Source organism: Heliangelus exortis, chromosome 5 (genome assembly GCF_036169615.1).
Source record: "Heliangelus exortis chromosome 5, bHelExo1.hap1, whole genome shotgun sequence".
In the NCBI taxonomy this organism is placed as follows: Eukaryota; Metazoa; Chordata; class Aves; order Apodiformes; family Trochilidae; genus Heliangelus; species Heliangelus exortis.
The window spans coordinates 36,117,736-36,144,382 of record NC_092426.1 but is presented as its reverse complement, the minus strand read 5'-3'; the positions used below and the strand labels follow the sequence as shown (position 1 = coordinate 36,144,382).

At 42.5% G+C, this 26,647-nt stretch overlaps 1 protein-coding gene and 1 long non-coding RNA gene across 5 annotated transcripts in view; both read right to left on the bottom strand.

The window, feature by feature from the left end:
- The window catches only part of UBR1 (ubiquitin protein ligase E3 component n-recognin 1), a 70,663-nt gene extending 54,907 nt beyond the window's left edge, over positions 1 to 15,756 (bottom strand). The window contains exons 1-3 of one of the 3 annotated variants that reach the window (XM_071744594.1): positions 15,697 to 15,756; positions 3,286 to 3,542; positions 1,104 to 1,182 (exon numbers count right to left, since the gene is read on the bottom strand). In XM_071744594.1, the coding sequence (XP_071600695.1) occupies positions 1,104 to 1,182; positions 3,286 to 3,542; positions 15,697 to 15,741 (381 nt within the window). In that variant the 5' untranslated portion in view covers positions 15,742 to 15,756. Of the gene's footprint in view, positions 1 to 1,103; positions 1,183 to 3,285; positions 3,543 to 15,480; positions 15,664 to 15,696 lie in introns of those variants that run through there. The other 2 variants (XM_071744592.1, XM_071744593.1) reach the window with 2 other exon arrangements.
- A 367-nt stretch (positions 15,757 to 16,123) lies between these two features.
- LOC139796493 (uncharacterized) lies at positions 16,124 to 25,952 on the bottom strand. Of its 2 annotated transcripts, XR_011726041.1 has the most exons (3): positions 25,583 to 25,935; positions 19,434 to 19,677; positions 16,124 to 16,549 (listed from the first exon to the last, which is right to left on the bottom strand). It is a non-coding gene; the product is annotated as an uncharacterized lncRNA (long non-coding RNA). The 2 variants fall into 2 exon arrangements; XR_011726040.1 differs by lacking the exon at positions 16,124 to 16,549 and having other exon boundaries at positions 19,302 to 19,677; positions 25,583 to 25,952.
- Positions 25,953 to 26,647: the final 695 nt, after the last annotated feature.

The window sequence follows — 26,647 nt, the reverse complement described above, 5'->3', positions numbered from 1 at the left end:
GATGGCCAGGGCATTCCTCCTGTTTCTGTGCTGCTGCACTGGACAGGCTGGAACTCCACTGTCAGTTTGAGTCGAGGGGACTGTCACCTGTGGATGAGTCCATCAGGGAGCAGAACACCCCAAACATCTGTGGCCCTGGTTATGTCTGTGCCACAGCTTGGATACCTCTGAAGGGACTGTGGCCAAGGATAATTCCACACTGGGGAAGGTGGACCTTAAAGCATCTGTGGCTGTGGAAAAATCCATGCTCCAGCAGGTATACCCTGAAGCATCAGTGGCTGTGCGTGAGGTCACGCTGGAGCACCCCAAAGAGTGGGGCCATGGATAAGCCCATGACAGAGCAGATCCACCCCTGGAGGGACTGAAGCCATCAGTAAGGCCATGTTGGAGCAGCTTTACTTCTGGAGGGACAGTGGCTGTGGGTAAGGTGATGCTGGGGCAGGTTTGTCTCTGAAGGCACTGTGGGCCATGGAGAAGGCCATGCTGGAAGAGGTGCACCTCAAAGCAACTGTGGCTCTGCATAAGCCTAAGTAGCAGCAGGTACACCCCTGGAGAGACTGTGGCTCATAGATAAGGCTCCACTTGGAGCAGGTACACCCCAAAGGGGCTGCAAGGCTTAAGTCCAGGCAAGAACAGTGGAAAGGGGCAGAGACTGTAATGGAAATACCTTTAAATTGTTGTAAACTTGCATTTGAATCCCACGTCCTCAATTAAAAAAATGATGGTTATTAACACTTGTTAACATAGGTACTGAGGTAATGGCCCAAGTACTGGCACAGTATATACAGAAACAGTACTAACAGGGAGTCAGGACAGGACTGACATATTCAATCATTTTTTTTGCTCATTTTTTCACATCTGTGATACTGCCAAACAGAATAAAAACGTATGCATTCAGGAACACATCCTCACCCTCTGATTCTTCTATTAGAAAGTCAGTGTTCTTAAAATAGGCTTTATTTAGTAAGAAACATGAGAGTTATTAGTAAATCCCAGGTGTTTTTATAAAATAAAACCTACTAATACTTATATGCAGTTTATTATATCCTCAAAAAAATCTTCTCAAGCTAACAGTGTGATTTCTTAATATAAGATTTTCCTACCTTGTACCGGTGATTCTTGTGAATGCTGTTCTGGAAGCAGTCCATACAGAGTACACAAGTTGGATCAACTGCACAGTCTCTGCAACAAAAATACTAAGTGGAACACTTTCTAAAACAAACACGTGGAATTTTCATGCACAAAGAAAATACTGCTCTGAAAAAAAAAAAAACAAACAAGCCAAAACCATACTCAATTTATAAAAACATTGGCTACTCTATGTCACAGAAAAAATGAAAGCCAACCTTGCTAGGCTTGAACCATGTACTCAAACCTGTTATATCAGATTCTATCCTGCTTGATTTCCACTTTCAAAAAGTGTTGCTAATATATTTCTGGTTTTGCTAATAAGCACCTACTAAAACTGTGATGACTCTGAACTAAACTTTATTATTTTTTCCAACAACCGTAGCCAGTTTGCTAATAAAACCTTTGCTACACTTCTGCTAGGCTATGCTTCTAACCTTTAAAACTTTTCTAACTTTTAAAAAGAAGTTATAATCTAAAAAGAGCTCCTTCATGAAACAAGCCAAAGACTGCATACTTTGAAATTTCATTTCAACAGTTTCAGTCATCCACTCAAACACTTGGAAATCCAGAATGACTCTCATGGGCAATCTAAATTTCATTTTTTCTATGCTCCACATATATATGCTTATTTATATAGCCATTTTTCTGTAAAACTTGGTCACTGTTTATTCTTTAAATGAAGTTTTATTGTATGGAAAATATGGATGACAGGTGTTTAATAACAACATATCAATTTTTTTTTAATTTATGCCCTTATTCAACATCTAGTTCAAGCCTCCTTTATGATACAATTAAAAGTGTAGTAGATTACAGAATTAATTTCCTCTCGAACCTTTAGGTGACAATTACTACAATAGTATAATACTTCACTAACATTAATTCATTAAACATAAATCAACTGCAAGGTGATTTAAAATAAATTAATCCAGAATTGCCTCCTAGATCTGAATGCCCATTTCAAGACATTTAGATTTTAATATTTTAGACTATCATTCTTGGCATTTTAGAAGCCTTTAGCTTCAGCTGCAGTAGGATGTACAGTATTTTGTATGAATACCATCTTTTTGCAAGACAGAAACTAAAAAAAAAAAAAAAAAAAAGGAAAAAAGAGATGAGAAACAGTTTTGGTTTGTTTGGGTTTTTGCCTGCTATCATACAAGAACTTTGCAGAAGTAGGAACAAAATTATCCCTATTACAGCAACACTTATCTGCTATGACCAATTCCATGTCACATTCACTATACACTTTGTAGCAAACACCTAAGAACTTCTTCAGAGACCACTCTCCTTTCATACAAAACAAATTCTCTATTCCCAGAGAAAGCTGAATAGTATGTGATTAATTAAAACTTCACAGTGTAAATCAAAGATAAATTTTACACATATATTTCATTTTGACATTTTACGAAATTCTAAGGGCTGGATTTTTTAGAGAAAATAATAATCTTCACCTTAAAAATACACTTGTGGTATTTCTAATGAAATTTTCTGGAATTTTAAAATAAATTGAAAACTACAACAAACTATGACAACAGCATCATAGTTATACTAATGAATACTAATGCAATCTTTACATCTACCTCAAAGCCCTTGAGCTTTCCAATCTTAGTATATTATTATTCATACTGTTAATTAATAGGTTTGCATTCACATGAATCAACAAAAGAAATTATATAAAATCAATGGCCTGACATCTTTAGTATACTCCAGAATGAGAACAAAGGTGAAAAATTGACATTGGTCACAGAGCTACTGCTTAAGCAAAAAACTGATAATGCACAGAAATGTCTGTTGCAGACTTTGAAAATAGTGAATAATATACAGTTTAGACATTTATGCCTGTTCTCTCCTAATTCAGGTACAAACCCCATATTCTGCCCTGTCATCCCATCTTTTTAATCAATGGCCTTCAGTACCTTCAATATTTTTTCTATCTCCTTCCCCATTTCTCTGCCAGAGCCTGCTTTTCATATGCAGTTTTCCTCAGTCTAAATTGGTTTGAAACATGAAGAAAATGCCACTGTCACTTAAGCTTAAGACCTACCAATGCACAAGTAATGACTGGTTAGCAGGAGCAGGCAACTACCTTTATTAAACCACTTTGCTGCATTCACTCACGTGGGAATATTCCTGATGGAATCCCTGCAGCCTTACCTGCAGGAATATGTTGTCTCCCCTCCTTTGAAGACTTTCCCACAGAGCTGGGAGGTTCCACTCTGTTGCAGCTTCTCCAGGAATATATCTGGGTCTTCCCCAAACAAATAACATTCCAGGGGGTATAATATTGCTGCCTGGACCATCTCTTCTTGTTTCTCCAGCAGAGGGTCCATTTCAGCTGAGTAAATATTTGGCACATTTTTTGCCAAGCACTGTAAAAATGTAGCTTGGAAGTTGAATCTTTCATCACACCACTGCAAGAAACGATAAACATAAATGAGTAAATAAATTTAAAGAAAACAGCATTATGCACTACTTTTGTGAATCCAAAATTTTTTTCCACATCACAAGTCTGTTCTGTGTGCAATAAAACACAACAAAATTTGGTTCCCCAAGAATTTCTCTGTTATTTTCTTCTCAGCACCCATCACAGTAACCTCTGTTCCCTTGAAGTCTTCTACTAAAATACACTAAGGGGAAGAGTTGGCAAGAGTTATGCTACTGCTGAGCAACACATGCACTGACAAATCTTCACCTGCATGTTTGCTAAGAGGCCAGCAAATACACAATCCTGATGTCTGCTGACAAATGGAAAGAGCAGCAGCAACAGCAAAGGGTTTCGCTGTCTGAGCTGGGAAATAAGTTTTGGGGTCACTCTTCAGTCTGCTAATAGTCACAAAACGTGCAGCAAACTAATGGTTTTTGAAATTGTTACTCTTCAGTAAAATCATGTTGAAACTAGTCATTAGGGTTCAATAGTTTCAAAGAAAGTTAGGGGTTGGAAGGGACCTCGAAAGACCATTGAGTCCAACCCCCCCTGCCAGAGCAGGGTCACCTACAGCAGGTCACACAGGAACCCATCCAGGTGGGCTTGGAATCTCTCCAGGGAAGGAGACTCCACAACCTCCCTGGGCAGCCTGTGCCAGTGCTCTGTCACCCTCACACTGGAAAAATTCTTCCTAATATTTATATGGAACCACCTATGCTCCAGTTTATAAGCACTGCCCCTTGTCCTGTTGTTGGTCACCCCTGAGAAAAGCTTTACTCTGTCCTCCTGGCACTCACCCCTTACATATTTATAAACATTGATGAGGTCACCCCTCATTCTCCTCTTCTCCAAGCTCCAGAGCCCCAGCTCCCTCAGCCTTTCCTCATCAGGGAGATGTTCCACTCCCTTCATCATCTTTGTGGCTCTGTGCTGGACTCTCTCAAGCAGTTCACTGTCCTTCTGGAACTGAGGGGCCCAGAACTGGACACAATATTCCAGAAGTGGCCTCACCAGGGCAGAGCAGAGGGGGAGGAAAACCTCCCTCAACCTACTAACCACCCCCTTCTAACACACCCCAGGATGCCATTGGCCTTCTTGGCCACAAGGACACGTTGCTGGCTCATGGTCATCCTTCCATCCACCAGCACCCCCAGCTCCCTTTCCCCTGTGCTGCTCTCCAACAGCTCAGTCCCCAGCCTGTACTGGTACCTGGGGTTGTTCTTTCCCAGATGTCAGACTTTACTCTTGCCCTTGTTGTAATACATTAAATTTCTCCCTGCCCAACTCTCCACTCTGTCCAGGTCCCTCTGAATGGCAGCACAGCCTTCTGGGGTGTCAGCCACTCCTCCCAGTTTTGTGTCATCAAACTTGCTGATAGTGCACTCTAGTCCCTCATCCAGGTCATCAGTAAATATACTGAATAGTACTGGTCCCAGTACTGACCCTTGAGGGACTCCACTAGAAACAGACTTCCAACTGGACTCCATCCCATGACCACAACTCTCTGGCTTCTGTCCTTCAAGCAGCTCCTGATCCACCTCACTACCCCATCATCCAGGCCACACTTCTCCAGTTCAGCTCCAAGGGTGCTGTGGGAGACAGTGTCAGATCCCTTCCTGAAATCAAGATAGACTCCATCTACTGCTCTGCCATCACCACCCACCTGGTTACATCCTCACAGAAGGCTGTCAGGTTGGTCAGATATGACTTCACTTAGTAAAGCCATGTTGACTGCTCCTGATAAGCCTCTTGTCCTTGACAAGAGACAACACCAAGAATGAGTTGTTCCATCACATTTCCAGAAAGATGCCCAACTGATTATATCAGTTTAATGTCCTTGGAAGAGCAGGCTAATAGGGTAACTTCATATTTATATGACAATTTTTAAAAGTACTTTTTTTTTCGCTTGAGGTTCTTAATCTTCATAATTTAAGCCCCTAATTTCACTTACAACTGCTGTAGTTCTCTGAACATGCTCTCCTTAATCATTCTACTGTCCTTCAAGTCTGAACACACTCTTGCACATTATTTTTGATATTTAGAAATACTTTTTGTTTATCCTTATTGCAAATCAGATTACAAGTTCACCCATCAAAGCTCCTAAGGACAACCTCCTTTCATACATAACCTTGATTTACACCCAAAAATTTATTTTGGCAGAAAAAAAGACTATACATAAATTCACAAATATTCCTAGAGGGAATTTCCCCTAGACCAACAAACAAGGAGTAAGCAAAGCAACCACCAGAGACTGGATTGTGATCTTAAACTAGCAGACTATTCAAATTTTTTGAAAGGATGAAAACACACATCATCCTATGTGAAAGGCAAAAAAATGCTGATTTTTTGATTTAAAACAAAACCTTGATCAACTGAATCAAGGTTGATCAAGGGCTGGCCCCCAAAACTGAGAGAGGTAAGGGACTAAATAATAGATCCATAAGGCTGCAGCTCCCTAGTTTACTACCTTGATTAGTACAGTTGTCCAAAAAACCAAATTAATCTAGAATGCATGCAGTCCAAAGCACTGTAATCCCAGTACTCTGAAAGCCAGATCTGCAAACATGTTCCCCTCTCAATTTGGTTACTGTATTTGTTCAAATCTGTGTGTGCAGGGTGACCCCTTGGCATGTTCTCTTTCCAAAACACAAGAGAATCCCAGCCTGTAACTCTTCCATCTTAATAAGCCCTGTTCCCAGGAGACAGTGTAACTTTAGCTTCTGCCTTCTGGAACAGAGCACATCAAGAAACACAGAGCTAAACTTTCCTGAAAATCTGCCAGAAGTGTAGAAAGGGTTCTCACACAGCCTAACTCACAGCATTTCAAGTGTTCTTGTGCAAAGCTTTTAATTCTATTTAAATACTGTCCAGAGAGGCAAGGACGAGAAGCAGTGAACAAGGAAGAAAGAAAGAGGTAACTCTCTCAAGCAGGCTGTGTGCCTTCTGCCAAACACACTAAATTATATCCTTGGCCTATAATCACCCAGGAAATTTCCATTATATTCACAAGACAAACAAGAATATTCTTTGTATTATTTCTGAAAGCTGCACCAGGCTAAACTTCATACTTATCCCATACCCTCCGTGTCTCACAAGAGAAGCAATTTACTCACATAAAAATCTGTTCAGTATACTATGTTCAAGTGCATAAAATTACATACAAAACTACCAAATATACAGAAAATGCCAAATAAAGCACACCCCTAAGTTAAGATTGACTATCCAATGCTAGCTGATCCCTTTGAGCACACATCCTGAAATTCAGGTCTCAGTTCTTTGATTAACACATTGATCCCACCTTCCCTCTCATTCACTCCTTTACCTGAGGACATCATACCTGTCAGGTGCTCAGTTACTAAAGATATGAAAACCATATGAATGAATAAATTGTTAGCTTTTCTTTCTTTTACCTAGATTATTAATCTAGAAATGCCCAAGAGCTGTGTAATACAGCTTCAAGTAGTGATGAAGCCTGCACTGCAGCTTTCTGTCCAACACTGGCTCTTCTGAGCAGCTGAGGAGTCACCAGCCTTAGACATACTCAGAAGCCAACATGAGATGGTCCTGACAACCTCCTCTGGCTGACCCTGCTTTGAGAAGGTTGTTTGACCTCCAGAGGTCCCTTCCAGCTTCAATGATCCTGTGATTCAAATCTGTTTACCAGGAGAAATCCTATTTCTTGATTTCTAGAAATCTTCTAATTCCTGCTATAAGTAAGCTCTACAGAAAAGTCATTTCCAAATTTGATTCCACTGAAAAATGAATTTGAAACAACATACTGAAACAGGCAGAGGTCATGATACAGCATGCTTAAGATTAAAAAAAAAAAATCATGTAACTAAAATACTATTAGGCAGCTCTCCACAGTGCTCACACCCTACTCACCAGATCCCACAGCACCCATCTAACAGAGGAGAGGAGAGCAGAGGAAGCAGGCCTGAAAACATTCCTCTCCAATTGACACTATTCCACTGCAAAATAGTTTTGGGGTGCAAACTGAAAACTGCTTCCACATGCAGTCGGAGTAATTAAAGCTCCATCTCAAATGTAAATTCTGAAATTTCTCAACTTTTAAATATCTGGACTAGCAACCTTAGTAAAGTGCTTTTTGGTGGGCTTTTTGGGAATTTTTATTAGAAGTTACCTGAAAAATCAGCCATGCCATCACATTGATCACATGGACATACACAAGGCCTACGAATAAAACCACCATAGCCATGACCAGAAGGAGCTACCAGAGTGAGAGTAACCCTGGCAGCAGCACATCCCCATCCTTCCTGTGGAAGAAGCAACATCCAGACCAGGTCAGTGGGCATTCCCAGGAGCTGTGAACAGCAGGCAAAGGTCACATTTGGGAACCAACACGAATCAGAGACACACATTGTCTCCTCTACTTTTATACTTCGTATTTCTAACCTTCTACAGCCCTCTTTTCCTCCTTTAATGATACATTCCTTTCACTTTCTCCTTTTTTTTTGATGACAAGAATTCTTTAACTGCATGAAAAAGGGAGGTGAAAGGAACCAGGAGGAGTTGTAAACCTATGTTTCTCAGGTATAAGCAGTTTTGTCAAGTGCAGAGACAGCACCCACTTTGTCCAATACACTTGATTTGTTCTGTATATAATAATCAGTTACCTGTAATCTTTAATGGCTTTTCAGAAAAATATGACTGCAGAAGAATACTTTACAGCAACACTTGAGAAAACCCACTAAGAGATAACCTCTTATCTTGCATGGAAACATACAAGTTTGCTCCTCCTCTGTGGGAGCAAACTACCAATACTTCTTCACATGTAAGCATATCAAGATATTTCTAGAAGTCAATTCCAACCAAACACATGGTTTTCTTCTACATCTAAAAGGGTAGTTTGTAGGCTTTTTCCAAACACTTTAAAGAAACATGTTAGAAAAGGTCAGAAGATGAATTACATTGGCCTAAAAATAATGTTATAAGGGCAGCATAACTGCCACTGATATATGCAATATATCCATATGCAATTTTTTCATTCACAAATGCATTCATTTGTGAATACTGCAAATAATCACAGGAATGACAGGTAAGTATACAAGGAAAAAAGAGAAAAAAGTTAAGAACAAACTCTTTCAATTCACTTTACACCATTCAAACCATCAAATGAGATTTCTCACCACTATGACAATGTTTGTTATTATTGCAACAATGCTATTATGTACATTCAGTAGGCATCACATCCATGACAGTTTTTGATTTACATCAATTTTACAAGCACAGTTCTGCTTGAATTCTAAAGAAAGCCTTTTCAAACTTAACAGTTTGCATTAGGTAGTACTTTAAAAAGCAGCACTAATTTAACTTCACTCATTGACACTTTGATATTTTAGTGCAAAAGTGACTGCATGTATTTCAAGGCTATACTTTTAGAAATACAAATTAATGTAATCTGTGAAAATGAATATCAATATCTATAAACATTAAATAACAAATTGTGAAGGAGTAGACATTGCCAGTAGAACAAACTAAAACCTGTAGCTGGCCCAATATTTCACTTCAAAGGAGGAGTAAAGAATGAGATGGCAATACCAGCTGCCCATAAGACAGCTGCTACAAGTAGAATTTCAGAAGTAAGTAAATACAATGCTGGGGACATACTGAGTTCAAGCAGGTTTCATTCAACAAAAATATCAACTGCAAAAGGCACCTTTACTTTAATGCATGGAAGCTGTTACTAGTTCAACAGAGACTAGTGGTGCAACATGCCCCCCAAAAATTTCATGGTGATACCATAAAAACCATAAAAAAACCAAACCAAAGCAAAAACCAGAATCCAAAAAACCCCAAAACCAAACCAATTAAAAAGGACAAACATGCAGGAATTCTTCAGTGGGTATGCAGAACACTTAAAATTTGTTTAGAAAGTAAACTTCAAAAGATTCTTGAATTAGTATTTTCATGTAAGATTCTGCTTTTAACTTTTTAGTTCAACTTGCCCTTCTGTTTAATTTCATTTAAAATTATCCATTTTCTAATGCATTGGAAATAAAATTAAACTGCAGAACACCTATATGCTTTTTTTAGTAAAAATAACAAGAAGGCAAGGCAATCTATTTCAACCTCAAAGACATATATTCCCCAAAGAGGAGGCTTAAAAAGCACTGGAAATTAATTAGCATATTTGTTCTTCTCTGCCTTAAATCAAACTGGATTTTTTTAGAAGCATAAATTTTTGCTATCTCAGGAGTGGCACAGTTCAGGGAGTTAAAATGGAAGCTTACTCAAGTTTTTAGGTCCCATGAGCACTAGGTAGCTGCTCATGATGTCACATTCTCCAAACAATGTATAGCCAATATTTTAGCAGAGGATCAAGCTCTAAAAAGAGGCTGTTGAGAACCCCTGTTGGCAAACACCTGCTTTGTGACACATCATTCACACACACACACACAGCTCCCTTGTACAGCAGAGCTGGGAACCACCTGTGTACCAAACTCCTGTCTGCTCTGGGTGCCAGTAAATGCACTTACAGAAGCAAGTTTGGTTTCAAAAGTTATGGTGTATTGGCACAACATGGAGAACATCAAGACAGTCCATTGTCCTAACAAAACATCAGTTCTGGCCTCAAGACATAAAAGAACTGTTTGATCTCCACGTTCATTTAAACTTTGGCCCCTAAGCCAAACCAGGGTGCCAATTAATGTTAAAAGATGCTTTAATGATGCAGGTGTTTGCCCACTGGGAACGAGGTTCCTAACAACAACACAGACTATTAAAGCTTTGTGGACAGCAAAATCTACCTTGATTCCAGCAGTCTCCATTGCTTACCAGTTCAGCTGAACCAGAGCAAACCAGTGACAACCAGAAAAGCAAAAGCAGCCAGCATTAGCACTACCAGCCCCTGTTCTGGCAGCTGGACAGCTAAAACTAAGGAGGTCTTCAGGGTAAACAAGACACAGAGCCAGGATGTTCAACCTCTTTGAAACTCGGGTCAGGTGTCAGTTCTCAATTACATTCATCTCCAAAATCACAAGAGTGCAGCTTCAGTGCATGGGGGCAAGTGCTTGAATGTAAACAAGTGCCCAAGGAGGCATCTGAGGTGAAACCATGGCTTCTAATTCTCTCTGCTATGCTGCAGATACCTTTCTCATATTGCCTACCACTTGGGTACTGGGTATACTACAAAATTAACAGGACACTACTGAACAGGTTCAACAGACAAAACAAAGTAGACAGATGTTCCAAAATTCCCAAGTATGTGAGGTATATAAAAACCTTTCATGCTCAAGATTTCTTGGTCAAACCAGTGTTAGGTGGACAACAATGTACAACTCACACATCAACATGAGGAGTAACAGGAATTCAGTATTAAAACAAAACAATATACAAAATACATAGTTTGGGGGGGGAAAAAAAAAAAAAACTAGAAAAAAGAGCAGAATCTTCATTATTGAAGAGTTATTTGTAGTATGCTCTGAGATTTCAGAATTTTTTCTTTAGGTTTTGACTATTCATTTGACTGATCCTTTTTACTTTGTTTCTAGAGAAACAAAGGAAAGGACTTGATTCTTTCCTGGTTTCATTTTTGACATGGCGCTATGATCTCTTCCCCTTGAGAGAAAAGACCTGATATCAAATTGGTCAGCACCAGACTACACTTCAAAATTATAGTTATTGTAAATATTTATAGCATAAATATTTAGCATAAATAATATTTATGTAAATAATATTTTCAAATATTTATAATGTAGTATATTGTATAATGTAGTATGTATAATGTATGTATAATGTATAATGTAGTAATTGATTGATTTTGGTATAGTTTGATGAAAAAGACAATACTGAACAATTAACCAAACAAAAAAACTCCAAACAAAACAAAATCAAAATCAAACAGAAAAATCCCCTCTGACAATCTTTCAATTGCCATGAATTTTAGCTATATATCCAACAGAACTTAAGTCCATAATGAAAACATGTAAAAAAACTCAGGTTCTATCTGTATCTAGCACTATCTCTGCATCTCCCAAATGGTTTTCCTTATATACCAAAACCAACCTGTTTATCCCTACCTTCTCCACTCCTCTGGGATCTTGAAAACAATTAAAACAGTTGCATTCTGCTAGGAACATCCAGTGGCAGCTACATTCTCCTGTATGTAACACACACCTCTTGTAGCCCTGTAGCAGCATTACACCAGAAACACAATTTGTGCACTTTATGTGGATTTGAGCAAAAATGCCAGATCCCTTCACCATCCCTGCTGGCTCCTGCACTAACAAAACCCACACAAATTACAACACAATATGAGTAAACATGAAAGCAGACACAGAAGGAAAAAAACATTGCTCAATGTATTTGGAGGGAACGCTGACAGTTGGACACGGTGATCTTAGGGGTCTTTTCCAACTGCAACAATTCTGTGATTTTCTATAAGTGAAAGGACCTCAATACAATGCTAAATGTATAAGGAGACAAGCAGGATGATGATGATGCTCCAGTCACTTGCTGCAACTTCATGGACTCCACTTTTTCAACACTGATGCAAGTATACAGCATCCACTCTCCTGCTAATGCACTCTTCTAAAAAGAGTAGGTATTATTATATAATATTCAGGGCTTATTTACACAACAGGATACGCTGGCTTAGCCAAAAATGAAATTTTTAACTAATTTAGATGAAAATTTTATCTAATTTAGATTAACATAAACTGGTGTAAAATTATATTAACATATCATCTGGTCCAAGCAGTTTAATGGAGTTTAGGAGAAGTCAGGTTTAAAACTGGAAGAAGTCACCACAACTCCAAAGTAAGATGTTTGACTGAGATGTTTGACATTAATCTCAAGAAATAACCAGCATATGAATAACCCCTCCATATTACCACTTGATTACAAGTCAGTTACAGAAGGCTCCTTGTATGAATTTTTTCAACTATGTAACATTACTGAACAACAAAAAAACACAATCTGAAATACTTTAGAGTGCACAAGCACCTGTACCATATTTTGCTGAGAGTAAAATTCAAAATCAAGTTATTTTCCTGCCTTTGAAAGAAGTATCCCAGTAACACTTTTACTTCTTGTACATCACTACCCCTTACATCCATACTTTTCTTTATGAGTACTGACTGATAACAACAGCTGGGACTGGAAAAAAAAGTGTCTTTTCCTCACAAATGTTACCAAGGTATAAATATCAAAATATGAAGATTTAGAGTAAGTTAAAATCTTTGAAATATTTAATATCTAAACCCTGCTCACGTACTCCAAATAGCAGCCACCAAAGCAGGCAGGAGTCAAACTGGAATTTGTTTGGAATACAGATGCACAAACAACCAAAGGGCTGGATCCAGCCTGCAAAGCAGGCTTTTATTAGGCCACCAGCAACCTCTGCTAGCCAACTATTAGGCAAGCCAAGTCCAACCCATCAGTCAGCCAAGCAAACTGCAGATGCTGTTGGGAAATAAAAGAAAGTAAACTTAAGTTTGGTAGATGGGGCTTATTGCTTATAGCCAGTGGGGCTTAAATTCACCCCTCTCTTTCAGGGCAGTTCAGCCCAGGAAGCAATACAGCCACTAAAGAGAAGAAAAGGGCAAAGATGGGACCTGAATCAACTCCAGCAGTGAGATGCCAACTCAGGTACATCCAACTACAGCCATCCAGCCTGGAGGAGGTGGAGTTAAGTGCACAGAAGAAACCACTAAATTGGGCTGGATGCAGATTTTATTACCTGAGTCATCACTATCCACTCCAGAATCAGGCTGGTTCCTGCAGAACCATTCAGGTAATCCTGCAGAACCATTCAGGTAATCCTGCACCATGCACCCAGCACTATGGGAAGGTTTACAAGGCACACAGCCAGATGTGGTGTTGCACTGTAACCAACAGCACCCCAAGCCACAGGCAAAGGAGAGCAAGAGTCAGTGTGACTGGGCTAACACAGATTTGACAAGTTCAGTAAGGCTGAAACCCACTTCAGTCAGGCAGCTGTTTCTGCTCCAGATTCCCTCAACTTCCTGATGCTAGCACCACAGTGAATGGATGTTGTCACCAGCTGTTACACTGAAAACACCAGTCAGGCAGGATGTGTTTCTTCTACCTAACTAGGACCATCTTTAGCACAGCAGTAAACTGGATGCAGTGGTTTCAGATTATAGCTCTGGCATCAATACAGCCAGATCCATACCCCTAGCTCCCCTTCTCCCTTAATGCAATACCCTCACCCCCCACTCCCTGCCAAAATTCCTGCAGTTTGCTCGGATACGTGGCAGACAATGCAAGCTGAGTAGCAACCCCACCTCTCTTGAAAAAAATGGTGATTCTGGTACAGATACTCTAAACGGGTTGAAAATATAAAAATTAAAAACAAAGCGGACTTGCACTGACAATGAGCAGATAAGGATCTCTTTTCCCATGATTTTCACAATACCACTATCATTGGTTTTACCCAGTGCCTGGGCTAACCCAATTTCTTATGTGCCCAGATAATAAAGACTGACTGCGTTGCTTTGCTGCTGATTGCAGTTATCATTCTCAGTACTGCTCTATACACAGCTCTCCAACTTAAAAATCTGGCTGACTCACGTTGCATTTTTTGACACTGTAATACAATCAAATTACATTTTCACTATTTTAAAAGCAAGCTGTTTCTAGTGTAGAAAAAAATCCACACACAGCCCTGTCAGGGTCACAGAAATAGACTTAATTTTACCAGTGGCTCTGTATTCATAGACTGCAACCTTAGAATTTGCAGATAACTCTTCCTGTTCTGAGAGGAAAGGGACAACGAACAATGGTTGATGGCTTAGCACAGCCACCTGCAAGAGAAGTGCCATGAATAAACACCTCCCTATCTGTATATTCCTAATACTATTAACGGTGTGCAACATTATGTAAAAATTAGCTTTTCTACAGGCTTGCCAGTGCCCAACTTCTAAACATCCACAGTCAGGTTTCGAAACCAGGCCATGCACATAGGTTGTTACAGGAAAATGTAAAATAACATCTAATTTCTGATACATATGTTTGTTTCTGATACATATTCTGATTCCCTTTCTTAAAATGACAGCCTTTGGTTTTTAAATTCCCCTAGCAAAATGTTTGCAGCACAGTAATCACTTCACAAGCTTGTGAGGGAAAGCACAGAAATCCCTGACCCGCTATCTCTACACAGATTCAACAGCAAATTGGTTCAAATAAGGTATAATAAATCCACAGCTGATTACAGTAATTCACAGGGGGAAAAAAAACCAGACAGCTCTGTTTAGCAAATAAACAACTGTCTATGCCTATTCTAAACTTCACTATTTGCCTCTCCATTCACGTATTCATTGCAGAACAATCTGTTACTCCGGCTTTTTTGCTCCACAGTGAAGTCACCTTTAATTAATACAGGAGAAGCCAGCCTAAATTTAAAAAAAACATGTATACCCTACGACGTTTTACGGATGCAGGGCAGTCTTTTAAGCTTTCCGGAATCTGACCTTATTTAATTACCTACAGGCCAAATGAAGACCGCGGGTTGAGAGATGCTGTGGGGAGCTGGGGACAAACCGCTGTCCCCTGGGCCGCCCCCAGCGGCTTCCCGGGCCGGGGCAGCTCCGGTTTCCTGGGGCCGGGGTCCATCCAGGCCGCCAGCTCCGGGTCCCCATCCCGCCTGGGCGGCACAGGAAGAATCGCCGGGTGCTCCAGCCCCACAGCCCCGGGCCATGCCCGGTTACCCCTCCGCAGGTGCCTTCACCACCGGTACGAGCGGGCAGACACTGGCGAGGCCCGCCCCTCCACGGAGGACACCGCCCCCCGGGCGGGGACGCCGGTTCCCTCGGCGGCCGGCAGCGAGGCGCCCGGAAAAGCCCAACCGACCGGCGGGGTCGTATCGCGGGGAGGCAGCAGAGGCTGCCCCCGAGCGGGGGTAGGGGGAACCGCGCCAAGGCGCCGGGCTGCGGCCTCACCGTGGTTTGTTCCTGGGGCTGCGCAGGGGCCCGCCCGCCCTCTGCTCCCGCTCCGGGCCCTTCGTCCGCTCCGTCCGCCATTTTGAGAGCGAGGGACGCGGCCGGCGGCGCCGTCACCGCCCGGAAGGGCCCTGCGCCGTCAGCCGCCCCTGCGCTGCGCTACGCCGCATCCCGCCTACATCCCGCCCACATCCCGCCCCCGGGGGCGGCCCTGACCGCACCGCACAGGCGCACTCTGCTCTGCGCGCATGCTCCGCGCATCACGGCGCTTGGGCCGCGGGGATGTCCCAGCGAGCGTGGTGCCGGGGTCGGGTGGGCAGCGGAGGTTGTGGGGGATGAGGGCAGGCGTCGGCCGGCTTTGCCGTTCTGACCCGACCCGACCCGACCCGACCCGGCCCGGCCCTGCCCGGCCCGGCCCCCTGAGGAGCGGTGTGAGGGGCTGGGGAGGCCGTGCCCCGACTGGCAGCGCCTCCGGACCTACATGGGAAGCCGAAGCAAAGCGCTTCCCCAGGATCTGTCAGGGCGGGCGGCAGCGAACCGTGTGCTCGTTCTCCCTGGGGAGTTCGGTTCTCTGCAGACGTTTTTACAGCGCCGGTGGTCACTCGGGGCCCTGCGGTACTTGCAGCGTAATTTTCAAGCACACGGACTCATACTGCTTCAGCAGAGCTCCCACTCGGGATAGGTTTTACATTCAGATTGTGTTTACATGGATTTACTCCCTTTGGTCGCCTATTCCTCATGGCTAGGCAGGAGCAAAATCATTAACTTACTTGCAGTCGTTACAGTTGCAAAATTAATTACAATCATTAACTTAAGACCACAGCCCTCAAGATCTCATCTCTAGTCTGCCCATGGGTTGAGCGGAGATTAGGAGGAACATGGAATGTGAAATAACTGGCAACATTCTTCTCAGTAACTTTATTTCCCAGGCCAGCAGCAATGGGCACTGCTTCATTCTACTCTTCTGACATCCCTTGGGTACTACAGTGCAGATTTGTCAGCATTTGCAGTACTTGCTGTCCATGATATAAAACTCCTGTATCATGTCCTGGGTCGTAAAGTAAGCAGACTGAAAAACAACAGCACAGAGAGTTAGAAATATTTTTTGCATTTATCATTCTCCTCTCTTCTGCATTTACACAAAGAAGTCTTTTTATGGCTGTTTCAGTGCCGCTTGCTCATTATAGGACCTTACTTTATATGTTTGTCTAGCAACAACTTCATAACTTTGCTTGCATCTTCCTGGAAGAATGCTAAGAAAATTGAGAAAGGAAGTAGACCAGATATAAAACATGATAAATGTTTTGAGTAGGGATCTCATGGGGAGCAGCTAACATTTTCATGTTGAAAATGCTGCCATTTAGGAACAAGGTGTTGAAGTGCTGTGCTAGTTTTGGATGCTGCTGAACTATTGGGATGGAATCATCGTGTACCTCAGAGATTCGAGGTGTTTAAGATGTTCTACACAATAAAGGGACATTCTGTTCTCCAGGAACAGAGAGGCATTCACAGCTCAAAAAATGCCTCAAACTGCTTGAAGTCCACATTTCAGAATGAACCATTTGAAAGGATATTTATAATTGGATGATATCTGCAAATCATGCATTAACTAGGCAGTGTATGACTATATATCATATAGTGCACACTGGGCTGCATATTAGTATATATATCACAGAATCATAGAAACACAGAAAGGTTGAGGCTGGGAAGAGTTCTCTGGAAGTTATCCTGCCCAGTCCTTCTACTGACATCCAGCTGGTTACCCAGGACTGTGTTCAGATGGTATCTGAATATCTCCAGGGATGGAGACTCCACAATCTCCCAGGCCAACCTGCTCCAGTGCGTAAAAAGTACAAAAGCATTTTCTGATATTCAAGGGTACCTCCTGTTTCTCAATTTGTGCCTGTAACCTCATGTCTTGTCACTGGGCTCTACTGAAAAAAAGCCTGGTTCTGTCATCATCCCTGCATCCTCTCTTCAGGCTTTTACACATATTCTTAAGATCCTCCTGAGTTTGTTCATTTGGGTTTTTTCTTGTTGTTGCTGTTGTTTTTCTCTTCCCTTTCCCTTTCCCTTTCCCTTTCCCTTTTCCTTTTCCTTTTTCTTTTCCTTTTCCTTTTCCCTTTCCTTTTCCTCCCCCTTTTCTTTCCCCTTTTCCTTTTCCTTCCCCGTTTCCTTCTCCTTTTCCCTTTCCTTTCCTTTTCCTTCCCCTTTTCCTTTTTGTTTTCCTTTTCCTTTCCCTTTCCCTTTTCTTTTTTGTTTTGTTCATCTGTCTAATTTGCAGGCAGATGAACAAACCACCAGAAGATCAATTAATGTGAAACTTCATCCTGCAGGTAAGAGAAGTCTTTCACTACTTAAGTCTGATCAGATGCAGAAAATCACTGCCTCATCCAGGGGGTCATTTGCATACTCTGTTGGAGACATTCCTGCAAATCTTCTCAGTCCCTTCCCACTGGGATAGGCTCCTCAGTACCCTCAGCATAGAACATGGTGGCATCAAGTCTACCCCAAGTATCCATGGCCTTCCCAGAGCTGACAGAGGCAGGTTTGACCTGACTTCACAGAATCACAGAATGGTTTGGGTTGGAAGGGACCTTAGAGGTCATCTAGTTCCAAACCCTCTGCCACGGGCAGGGACACCTTTCACTAGACCAGCAAGTCTCGTCCAACCTGGTATTGAACACTTCCAGGCACAGCTTTTCTGGGAAAACTGGGCCAGTGTCTCAACACCCTCACAAAAAAGACTTCATCTGAAGGGGGAGAAGAGTTGTGGGGCAATATGCACTTTATATCCAGCCCAGCCCACTCACCTTCCCTAGACACTGGCAGCCTATCAGCAGGGAGATCTTGGCTCAAGTCCTGCTGCCAGCAAATATTCCTTGCAAAATGCATAAGCTGTCCTTTCTACATGAGCCACTCCAAGCTGTCGTGCTGAATCTTAATGATTTGTCAAGTTAGTTTTAAGAGAAAATGGGAAGGTCTTTTTAAGTAGTTGTTTAAGCCAAACCCAAGCCTAGTAGACACTCAGGAGACCTAGCAACAAGTGCACGGTGGTTTGAACATCCCAAGGAGACTGAGAATTCTCGAGAACTTTTGTAAAAGGTCCGGAGGAGGACAGGAAAGTGAAGAGAGAGGCTTCCTACCCTGTGTTAGCTCTTCAGGGAGAAAAAGCAACTGGTGTAATTGGTGATAATGCCCACCAGGTGACTTCGGAGATGAAGCTGACACTGCCGCTTGCCTTTCTCAGCCAAACCACGGACGGCGTCCTTCTGCGGAGCCCTCTGCTTGCGCTGTAATAAACCGGCCCTTTGACAGAACCGAGGGTCCAAACTGTTCTTTATAACTGAAGGCTAAGGCTGGATCTTCCCAGACTCCTCCGGAGGAGCTTGGAAAGCAAGGGGGTCCAGGCAGAACCTCATGCTTCGGCAGCAGGGTCTTCCAAACCCTTTTTCCATAATGGCCAACCCAGAACTTGTTGCCTTTTTAGAGCTGGCTGAGTTGCCCCGTGGAACAGCCAAAACCAACCCGATGTTAGCTCAGGCATTCTGCAGGAGGGGTTTCTTCCTTCTGCTAACAAGTAAGGATTTTGGGGAAAAAACCACTTCAAGTTTATGGCCAGATGAAAGCAGTGTCATGCTGTTTGTTTCATGCTGTGATGTTTTCAGCCATCGTGGCTGTATTTTCAGGGTTAGTGTGAGCTGTGCAGATGCTGTACCACTGAAGAAGGTGAAACAAAGCTCACCTCAGCAGCATTTTGTCACTGTTAAGTGGGTATTCTTCATTAAGCAGTGATGGGGACTCCCAGGGGATTCCTCCTCTATATATGTGGTCCGTAAGGCAAAAGCCTCGGGCAGCTTTCATTACCCAGAAGGAATTGTATATGCCTGGTTTTCCCAAGAACTAAATAACATGAGACTGCCTGTGCTAAGAAATCGTTAAGATGAACACACCTCATTTTAGTTAAAACTATTGTGCATTCTCTGTCGGCATCTAGTGGTTATTCCCAGAATCACAGTCCCTCTGGTGGTCGTTCACTTCATCCCGTGGCCGTTCTTCCTCTTCATCACTTGCCCTCATGGTGAATTTATGTTGCTGTGCTCCTCGTTTCTGACGACTTGGCAGCTTACACCATCCAGAACCAGTCGTCTTCTGTTCCTGTGGTTCCATCTCCTTATCTCCTGCACGCCGTGCTCCCTTGTACAATACCACCAGTTAATTAATTTTTTTCTTATCTCGTTAGTGCCATAGCTCAAAGCATATTCTCAAGATTAATCATACAGAAGACCTCATGTCTAGCAGAGGGGCTCTCCAGTAAAAGCAATCCTTTCATTAAAAGACAATACTGATGTCTAGCAGAGAGGTGCCTTTCAAAGAAATTGATAGAAAAAAAGAATCACGGAATATCAGGTTGGAAGGGACCTCAAGGATCATCAGGTCCAACCCTGCTAGTATTATTGTTTATATGATAAGTCCACAAGGCTGCTCTCTGGCCAAGTGGATCCCAGTCTGAGCTGTGCTGTTGGGTTCTGTGTTCCTTGATTCAAGACCTTGCACTTCTCTACATTGAACATCAAGGTTCCTGTCAGCCCCCCTCTTCAGGCTGTCTGAATCATCCTGGAGGGTGGGGCTCCCTTGTGGGGCAGCAAACTCTCCACTCATCTTGGTGTCATCAGCCAACTTCATCAGGGTGCTGATGATTCCATCATCCAGGTTGCTTATGAAGATAAAATGCTGCCTCTAACTTGAGGGGACAAATTTCAAAGCATTTGCTGCTTTGTAGATATTCAGAGTGTAAAACAGGCACAAAAACTCCACCAGGTGTAGAGTTGCACACTTTTGCATTGCTCAAGAAAGGTTGGGGGTTTTAATGCATTTTATTTCCCTGCTTTTCATTCTGTCCTAAAGTTTGAAAATAGACCAAGCATGATCACAGCTACTTTTGCTCTTCTTGTGTAGTGTTGGAAGAAATGGTGAAAAAACGTGTACAGTCTGTTCTTCCATCCATGTAAGGCACTGGAATATTGCACTTTGTGTCTCTGTACACTTGGCCTTAAGAAGCACCAATGATTTCAGTATTAAGTTGTATCTTCAACAAAAGAGATGCTATAAATAAAATTTCTTATTTCTTATATACCAACTTCTGCTACATTTCTTGTACATTCTTCATCATAACTGAGGCTTTGGAAGAACTGAAATAATGCCATTCTCTTAAAGTAGCCCTGGATCTTCTGAGTAAAAATATCTCAGCTAGCCAAGTAGCACCATTGGAAGAAGGGCCAAATACTAAGTTATCCTGGGAAAAAAAAATGCAGGATGTCTCTCATCTACCCCCTTCCTGTAGATGTTGATCAAAAAAGCTAGAGCCTGAGACTTCCAAGAAGAGAACAAAATAATTCCAGACAAGCAAAAACAAACAAACAAACAAAAAAAAAACAAAACCAAAAAAAACCAACAACCCCAAAACCAACCAACCAAAACAGAAACAGAAAGAACTTTTCATTTAAGGAGAGCTCTAAAGCACATGAAAGCAAAACAAAACCTTCCAAATGTAGTACTAAGGACTTGTAGGATACATCAAACTCAGTCAGTATCACAGACTACCACAATCACAGTCACTATCGAGAGAGGAAAATATATAGGCCTGATAAAAATTCAAACTAAGCCTCCCTTAAGACTAAGGAGGAAAGAAGCAAGGAAGAAAAAGACCCAGAGGTACAGGACTGGTTGTATTGTGTGGTGTTTTCTCCAAAGATTAATCACAGCCCATTGCTTAGGAAAGGTCTTCTCTGTCTGTCCCCTGCGTACCTGTGTCAATGGCAAACACCAGAAGCCAACCTAAAAGGACATTACTAGATTCCTCTTGTAAAAGTGCCTCAAATTACTTAAAAAACCACATCAGTATTGAGAAACAAAGTCTAGCAAAGTAATTAGATGGAAGAAGAAGCCAGTGAGTTTTAAAGGGATAAATGGAGATTGGTGCAATGGTGTCCTCATACAGAAAAAGGAAATGCAGGAAGTGCCCGCAGCCCTCTAATCATGGGATGCTTTCCAATAGCTTCCCCTATCAATGTAAGGAAAAAGAAAACACAAGTGGTTCAGAGTAAAGTAAAAAGCAGTTTCAGCTGCCTGTGAAGAAGATGAAGGTGGACTTGGGGAAGGGAAAACTTCACCTACTTTTATTTATATTGGAACGTTGCAGTGTTTTTGTGAATGTGATTTTTGAATTCCCCGTTTTAATTCAAGATCTGGAGAAGCAGAAAATGCTGTCACTTTAATACTGGCAAAATCTAGTGTGGTATTTAGGCTGTCTGGAGCTGAGGGTTTTGCATCAAAAAATATATTTGGCAGCAATTCTTCCCTTCATTATATGACTTGCTAATTTCACTTGTAGTTTTCTTCTATACTACTATCTAGTCATGGTTTGAGTGGACTAAGCTAACTTTAGGTACCAGTATGAAGACCTAAAGAGAGGGTCCTTAGGACCCCAAGGGATCCAAGAGGGGCAGAACACAGAGTGGTCATTAATTCCCTCCCATTTCCATACTCTATAAAAGTCAGGAGGACCAGAAACTTAAGCTCCCTTTTTCCTGCTCCTTTCCTCCCTCATGCTTCACTGAGCTCTGAGGCTTTGGTGACTCCCTCACCTTACCACCAGCTCTCCACAGTCTTTTGAGAATTCACATCCATCAGGTGATGGAAGAGCCAGGGACTTCTCTCCTGAATCAGCCCTGTCACAGGGGTCCCTCAGGCACCTCTCCTCCCAGCACAGAGATCAGGTTTGGTAGATTTGTATATACAAAATACAAACAAACTCTCCCCACCTTCACCCCCTGCAGCACTCACAGTTTTTTTTAACAGCTGTAAAAAGGCAATTTCGTTTAAGTAGGATATTGGATGGATTACATGGAATGACATGGAAAGAGGTATTGAGTCTCTTAGAGAGCTGACAGTTCAGGAGGTCATCTGGATGCTGGAGAACCTCTGCTATGGAGACAGGCTGAGAGAGTTGGGGTTGTTCAGCTTGGAGGAGACAAGGCTGCAGGGAGACCTTACAGCACCTTCCAGTGCCTGAAGGGGGTACAGAAGAAATGGGGAAGGATTTTTTTACAAGGGCATGGAGTGCCAGGACACAGGAAACAGCCTGAAACTGGCAGAGGGGAAATTGAGGTTATTAGGAAGAAATTCTAAAGTGTGAGAGTGGTGAGACACTGGCAGATGTTGCCTAGGGAAGTCATGCATGCCCCATTGCTGTAAGGGTTCAAAGAGAGATTGGATGGGACTTTGAGCAACGTGGTGTAGTGGGAGGTGTCCCTGCCCAGCAGAGGGGATGGAACTAGATGATCTTGAAGGTCCATTCCATTTCATGATTCAATTCCAAGCCATACCATGATCCCATACTTATGTGAGGTCAGCTCACACCTGGGGTATCAGAAATGCCTGGCTGACATTGAGCATGTGGATCAGGTGGAGAAAACCAACAAGAACTTGTACCAGGAACTGCGCAAAACCCAGGGAAAAGTGAGATCCCTGGAAAAGGCGGTGGAGCTCAGAGAAGAGAAGAGGAGAGAACACTGCAGCTGGCACATGCACAGGAAGAAATTCAATGGACTGAAAACCAGTATTTGGTGGGCCTAGAAATCAGAAAATGCCAAGAAGAGATCATTAAAGAGCTGGAATTAGAGCTGGACAGAGCACGGAGCAGGCAGGCAAGCGGAGACTACGAGGCAACATGAATAAGGGCAGGCAGAAATGGGAAGGTGATCCCAAACATGGCTTTTTACCCACCAACTGCACTTCGAACTTTTTCCTCACGGCTTTTCCTTTCCTAGGACAATCTGTTCCTGCATTCTTTTTTATAACGTTTATTGTGGGTTGTTATTTTTTTCCAGTTTAAGATTAAAAAGGTCTCTGTTTCACATGCACGGCGGGGCTTGGAAATGCACCCACAGGAACCCTGGGGAGCAGCTGGGGAAGCCCAAAAGGCATCCCAAGGGGCCCTGGGCTGCTCAGAAAGGGGTTCTTAGGGGCTGTCAGCATCCTGGGCCACACACCAACTGCCCTGGAGAGCACTGACATTCACACAGAGGGCAGGCACATTTGGGGCACCCCAAATGCATACTGGGGGAGTATCAAAAGGCAGACAGACGTGTGCAGGGCATCCCCAAAAGGCTGACCAAGGGTTTGGGAGCACCCCAAAAGGCACACTGCCTTGTCTGGGGAGGCCCTCTGCCAGACAAAGAGAAGGCTGGCCGTGCACCAGAGAGCTTTGTGGTGCATAGAATGGCACCCTGAGGGGTGCTGGGAGACCCAGAGGGCACAGCCTGGGGCCCAGGGTGCACCAGAAAGCACACCAAGGGGTACGACTGTCCCAAAAAGGGGCACTTCTGGGTACCCCCCTAAGGCCTAGAATAACACCTGCCACACAAGGAGGAGTGCTATTAGCAGTACCCAGACCACATCAGGAGACAAGGAAGACTGAACAATATCAAGAACTAAACCATGTATTTGTCCTCACTGGAAGTGATTCCACGGTCAGAGGACAAAGTGAATAATTTGAAGTGAAATAATTTGTTTTTTAAAAACTACTATACTAAAACACAGGGCAAGTTTTGAATCACCATCACAAACACAACATTGTCCTTCAAAATTGTTTCAAAAAAACATAGTTTGTCTAAACCAAAGGCAATGGAAAATTCAGTGACTTCAGTGGGAATGTTGCACCAAAAATAGGTTCTTCACCCAGTGTGCAAAGTTGAATACACACACAGAGACAAGATAACAGGTTTACTGCCATGTTATGCAAGGTTGGGTGCCAGCAGGCTAGTGCCAAAAAACTAGCACACCATACTGACAGAACAGAGAGTATTTATACAGTAGAAACTGAGATCCAGTTACAATACTTATCACACTTGTCCTTGAGTGATCTCTTATATAGAGGGTGGGGGCTAAAACTGAGTAGGGGCAGTTTACCATGACAATGACATCCTGTTATCTGTCCTGTTAACCATGCATCTAAGACTGCACTCTGTAGTGGAGCCAGTCTATCAGTCCTTGGCAGGTCAGCAATTACCACTCTTTAGCATAGTTATTCTGAGTACCATCTAACAGGAACATACTCTGTTAACCAAAGAGTCACTGTCAAATAATTAGAACTGGAAAACAAACCATCAATTTTGTTCTTCACATATCCTCTGGAAGATGCTTAGTGTAACAACAGTCACAGGACAGGAGACACTGAATTAAGGCAATAAAGGCGGACAAGAACATTGAAGTCAATTACAAGTCAGTTTTAAGCTCACTGAAAAATGCTGTTTTGCTATCACAGAAGCTTTAAAGCAGCACTGCTGAAAGTCCTATACAATGCTACCCATTAATGCATTACCTTGGACTGTGTTTTGGAGGGAGAGGGTAACACTGCTGCAGCTGCAGCCACAGCAGCTCGAGTCTGAGCCATTCATTTTCTTTTTCATATTCAGTTGTGATAGTGCCCCGTTCCTGTCAGGTTACAGACATGACCCACACAGCTTTCCACCTAGAAATGAAGAGAACATCACTATACCTGAGCATGTTTGCCAGCATCTCACCAGGGGCTTTCACCCCCCCATGTCAGCAGACGTGGCATATGCCTCCCATTTGGTCTAAGCAAAGGCCAAATTTTTTTACTTCATACAAGTCTAGGAGGCAGCAGTAGCTTTAGGCACATGCCTGTCCCCAAGGTCAAATTTTTTTCTACACAGAATCACAATTACTGAAGCTGGAAAAGACCTCTGAGATCATCATGTCCAGCCTATGACCTAACACTACCACATTGTAACCCCACAGTATTAACCATTCTGGGTAATCTGTGTTTGCTACCCTGGCAGAAGATTACATAGTTTAGGCACTTGGCTGATATGTGTCAGACCTGGCTTAAGTGCTGCTGGAAGTTTCCCAGTCTGTTGCAAATCAGTCCCCTTGTGCAATTCCCTGTGTTTATACCTTTCCAAGGCTGAGGAAACAGGCAAATAGCCATAGCTATTTGGGCCTTGCAGGCATACCTACTAACCACCTACTGCCTCCCTAGTATTTCTGTTCTAAATTCCTTCCATTGTGGTCTTACCACTCCAGGTTTCCAAGAAACTTCCGTGTTCCTCAGTAATCAGTATGGGGATAAAGTTCACAGGTGACTTTTCCAGGTATATTCAATAGATTTTTCCCACTGTGCCTGCTCACAGGTACTCTCAGAGTTCTTCTCTTGCATCTTCAGAAAGCAGCTGACTATAGCTCTTCTGCAGTAGCTCCCACTCATCATTTTATGAAGTCACTGCAGACTTTCCATCTTGAAATCTGTCGCTTAAAATTACTGCCACTAGCACAGGTTTAGGAAAAAGATGGGGGGGAAAAATAAGACAAAGTGAATGTTGCAATTGAGCCACTTAACAATTCAAAGCTCCATCTAGTTCTGTCCATATGTGTTGCAGATCTGGACTCAACCCTTCCGACAGCATAGCTGACCACTAACCAGCAGTGGTGCCTGCACAACAGACAGGTTTAGACTGCAGTTACTGGAGCCCTTCTCATGTTTTAGCATTAAGAGTAGCAATTGTATAATTCATCTCCCAATGCTGGTGAGCAAGAGAAGCAAACCTGTGATTCCAAGATAACAACAAACATGCTCAAGCAGCAGGAGAGCTGCCTGCAGTCCCTCCTCTTGTGAGAAAAGCCTCTTGCACGGCCACGTTTCTTAGCTGAACAATCAGTATGGTTTCATTTTACTGCATGCTGATAGAAAACCAATGCTTTAGTTGTAGAAGAATAAAGAGTTATTATACAACATAATATAAAAAGCATAATATAAAAAAGAACCCACATAGGCTGGAAGACAAAAAGTTCTTATTTGAAGCAGGGAACCTCTGAAAAAAACAAGTTGGCACCAGTCCCTGGGCAGAAATGGCACACAACATCAAGATCTCCGTGGATATTAAAGTAATACATTAGTAAGAACAAAACAGATATTCAGGAATTCAGATACATTTTAGTAGAGACAAAATGCTGACGCTTGGCAGTTCTGCAAGAACAAAATGAAAAAAAAAGAGCTCCAGGAAGAAACTGAGTAAACACTAGTTTACTAGTGTTTACTAGTAATCTTGTACAAGGATCATTGATTGCTAACTTTTGATTTAAA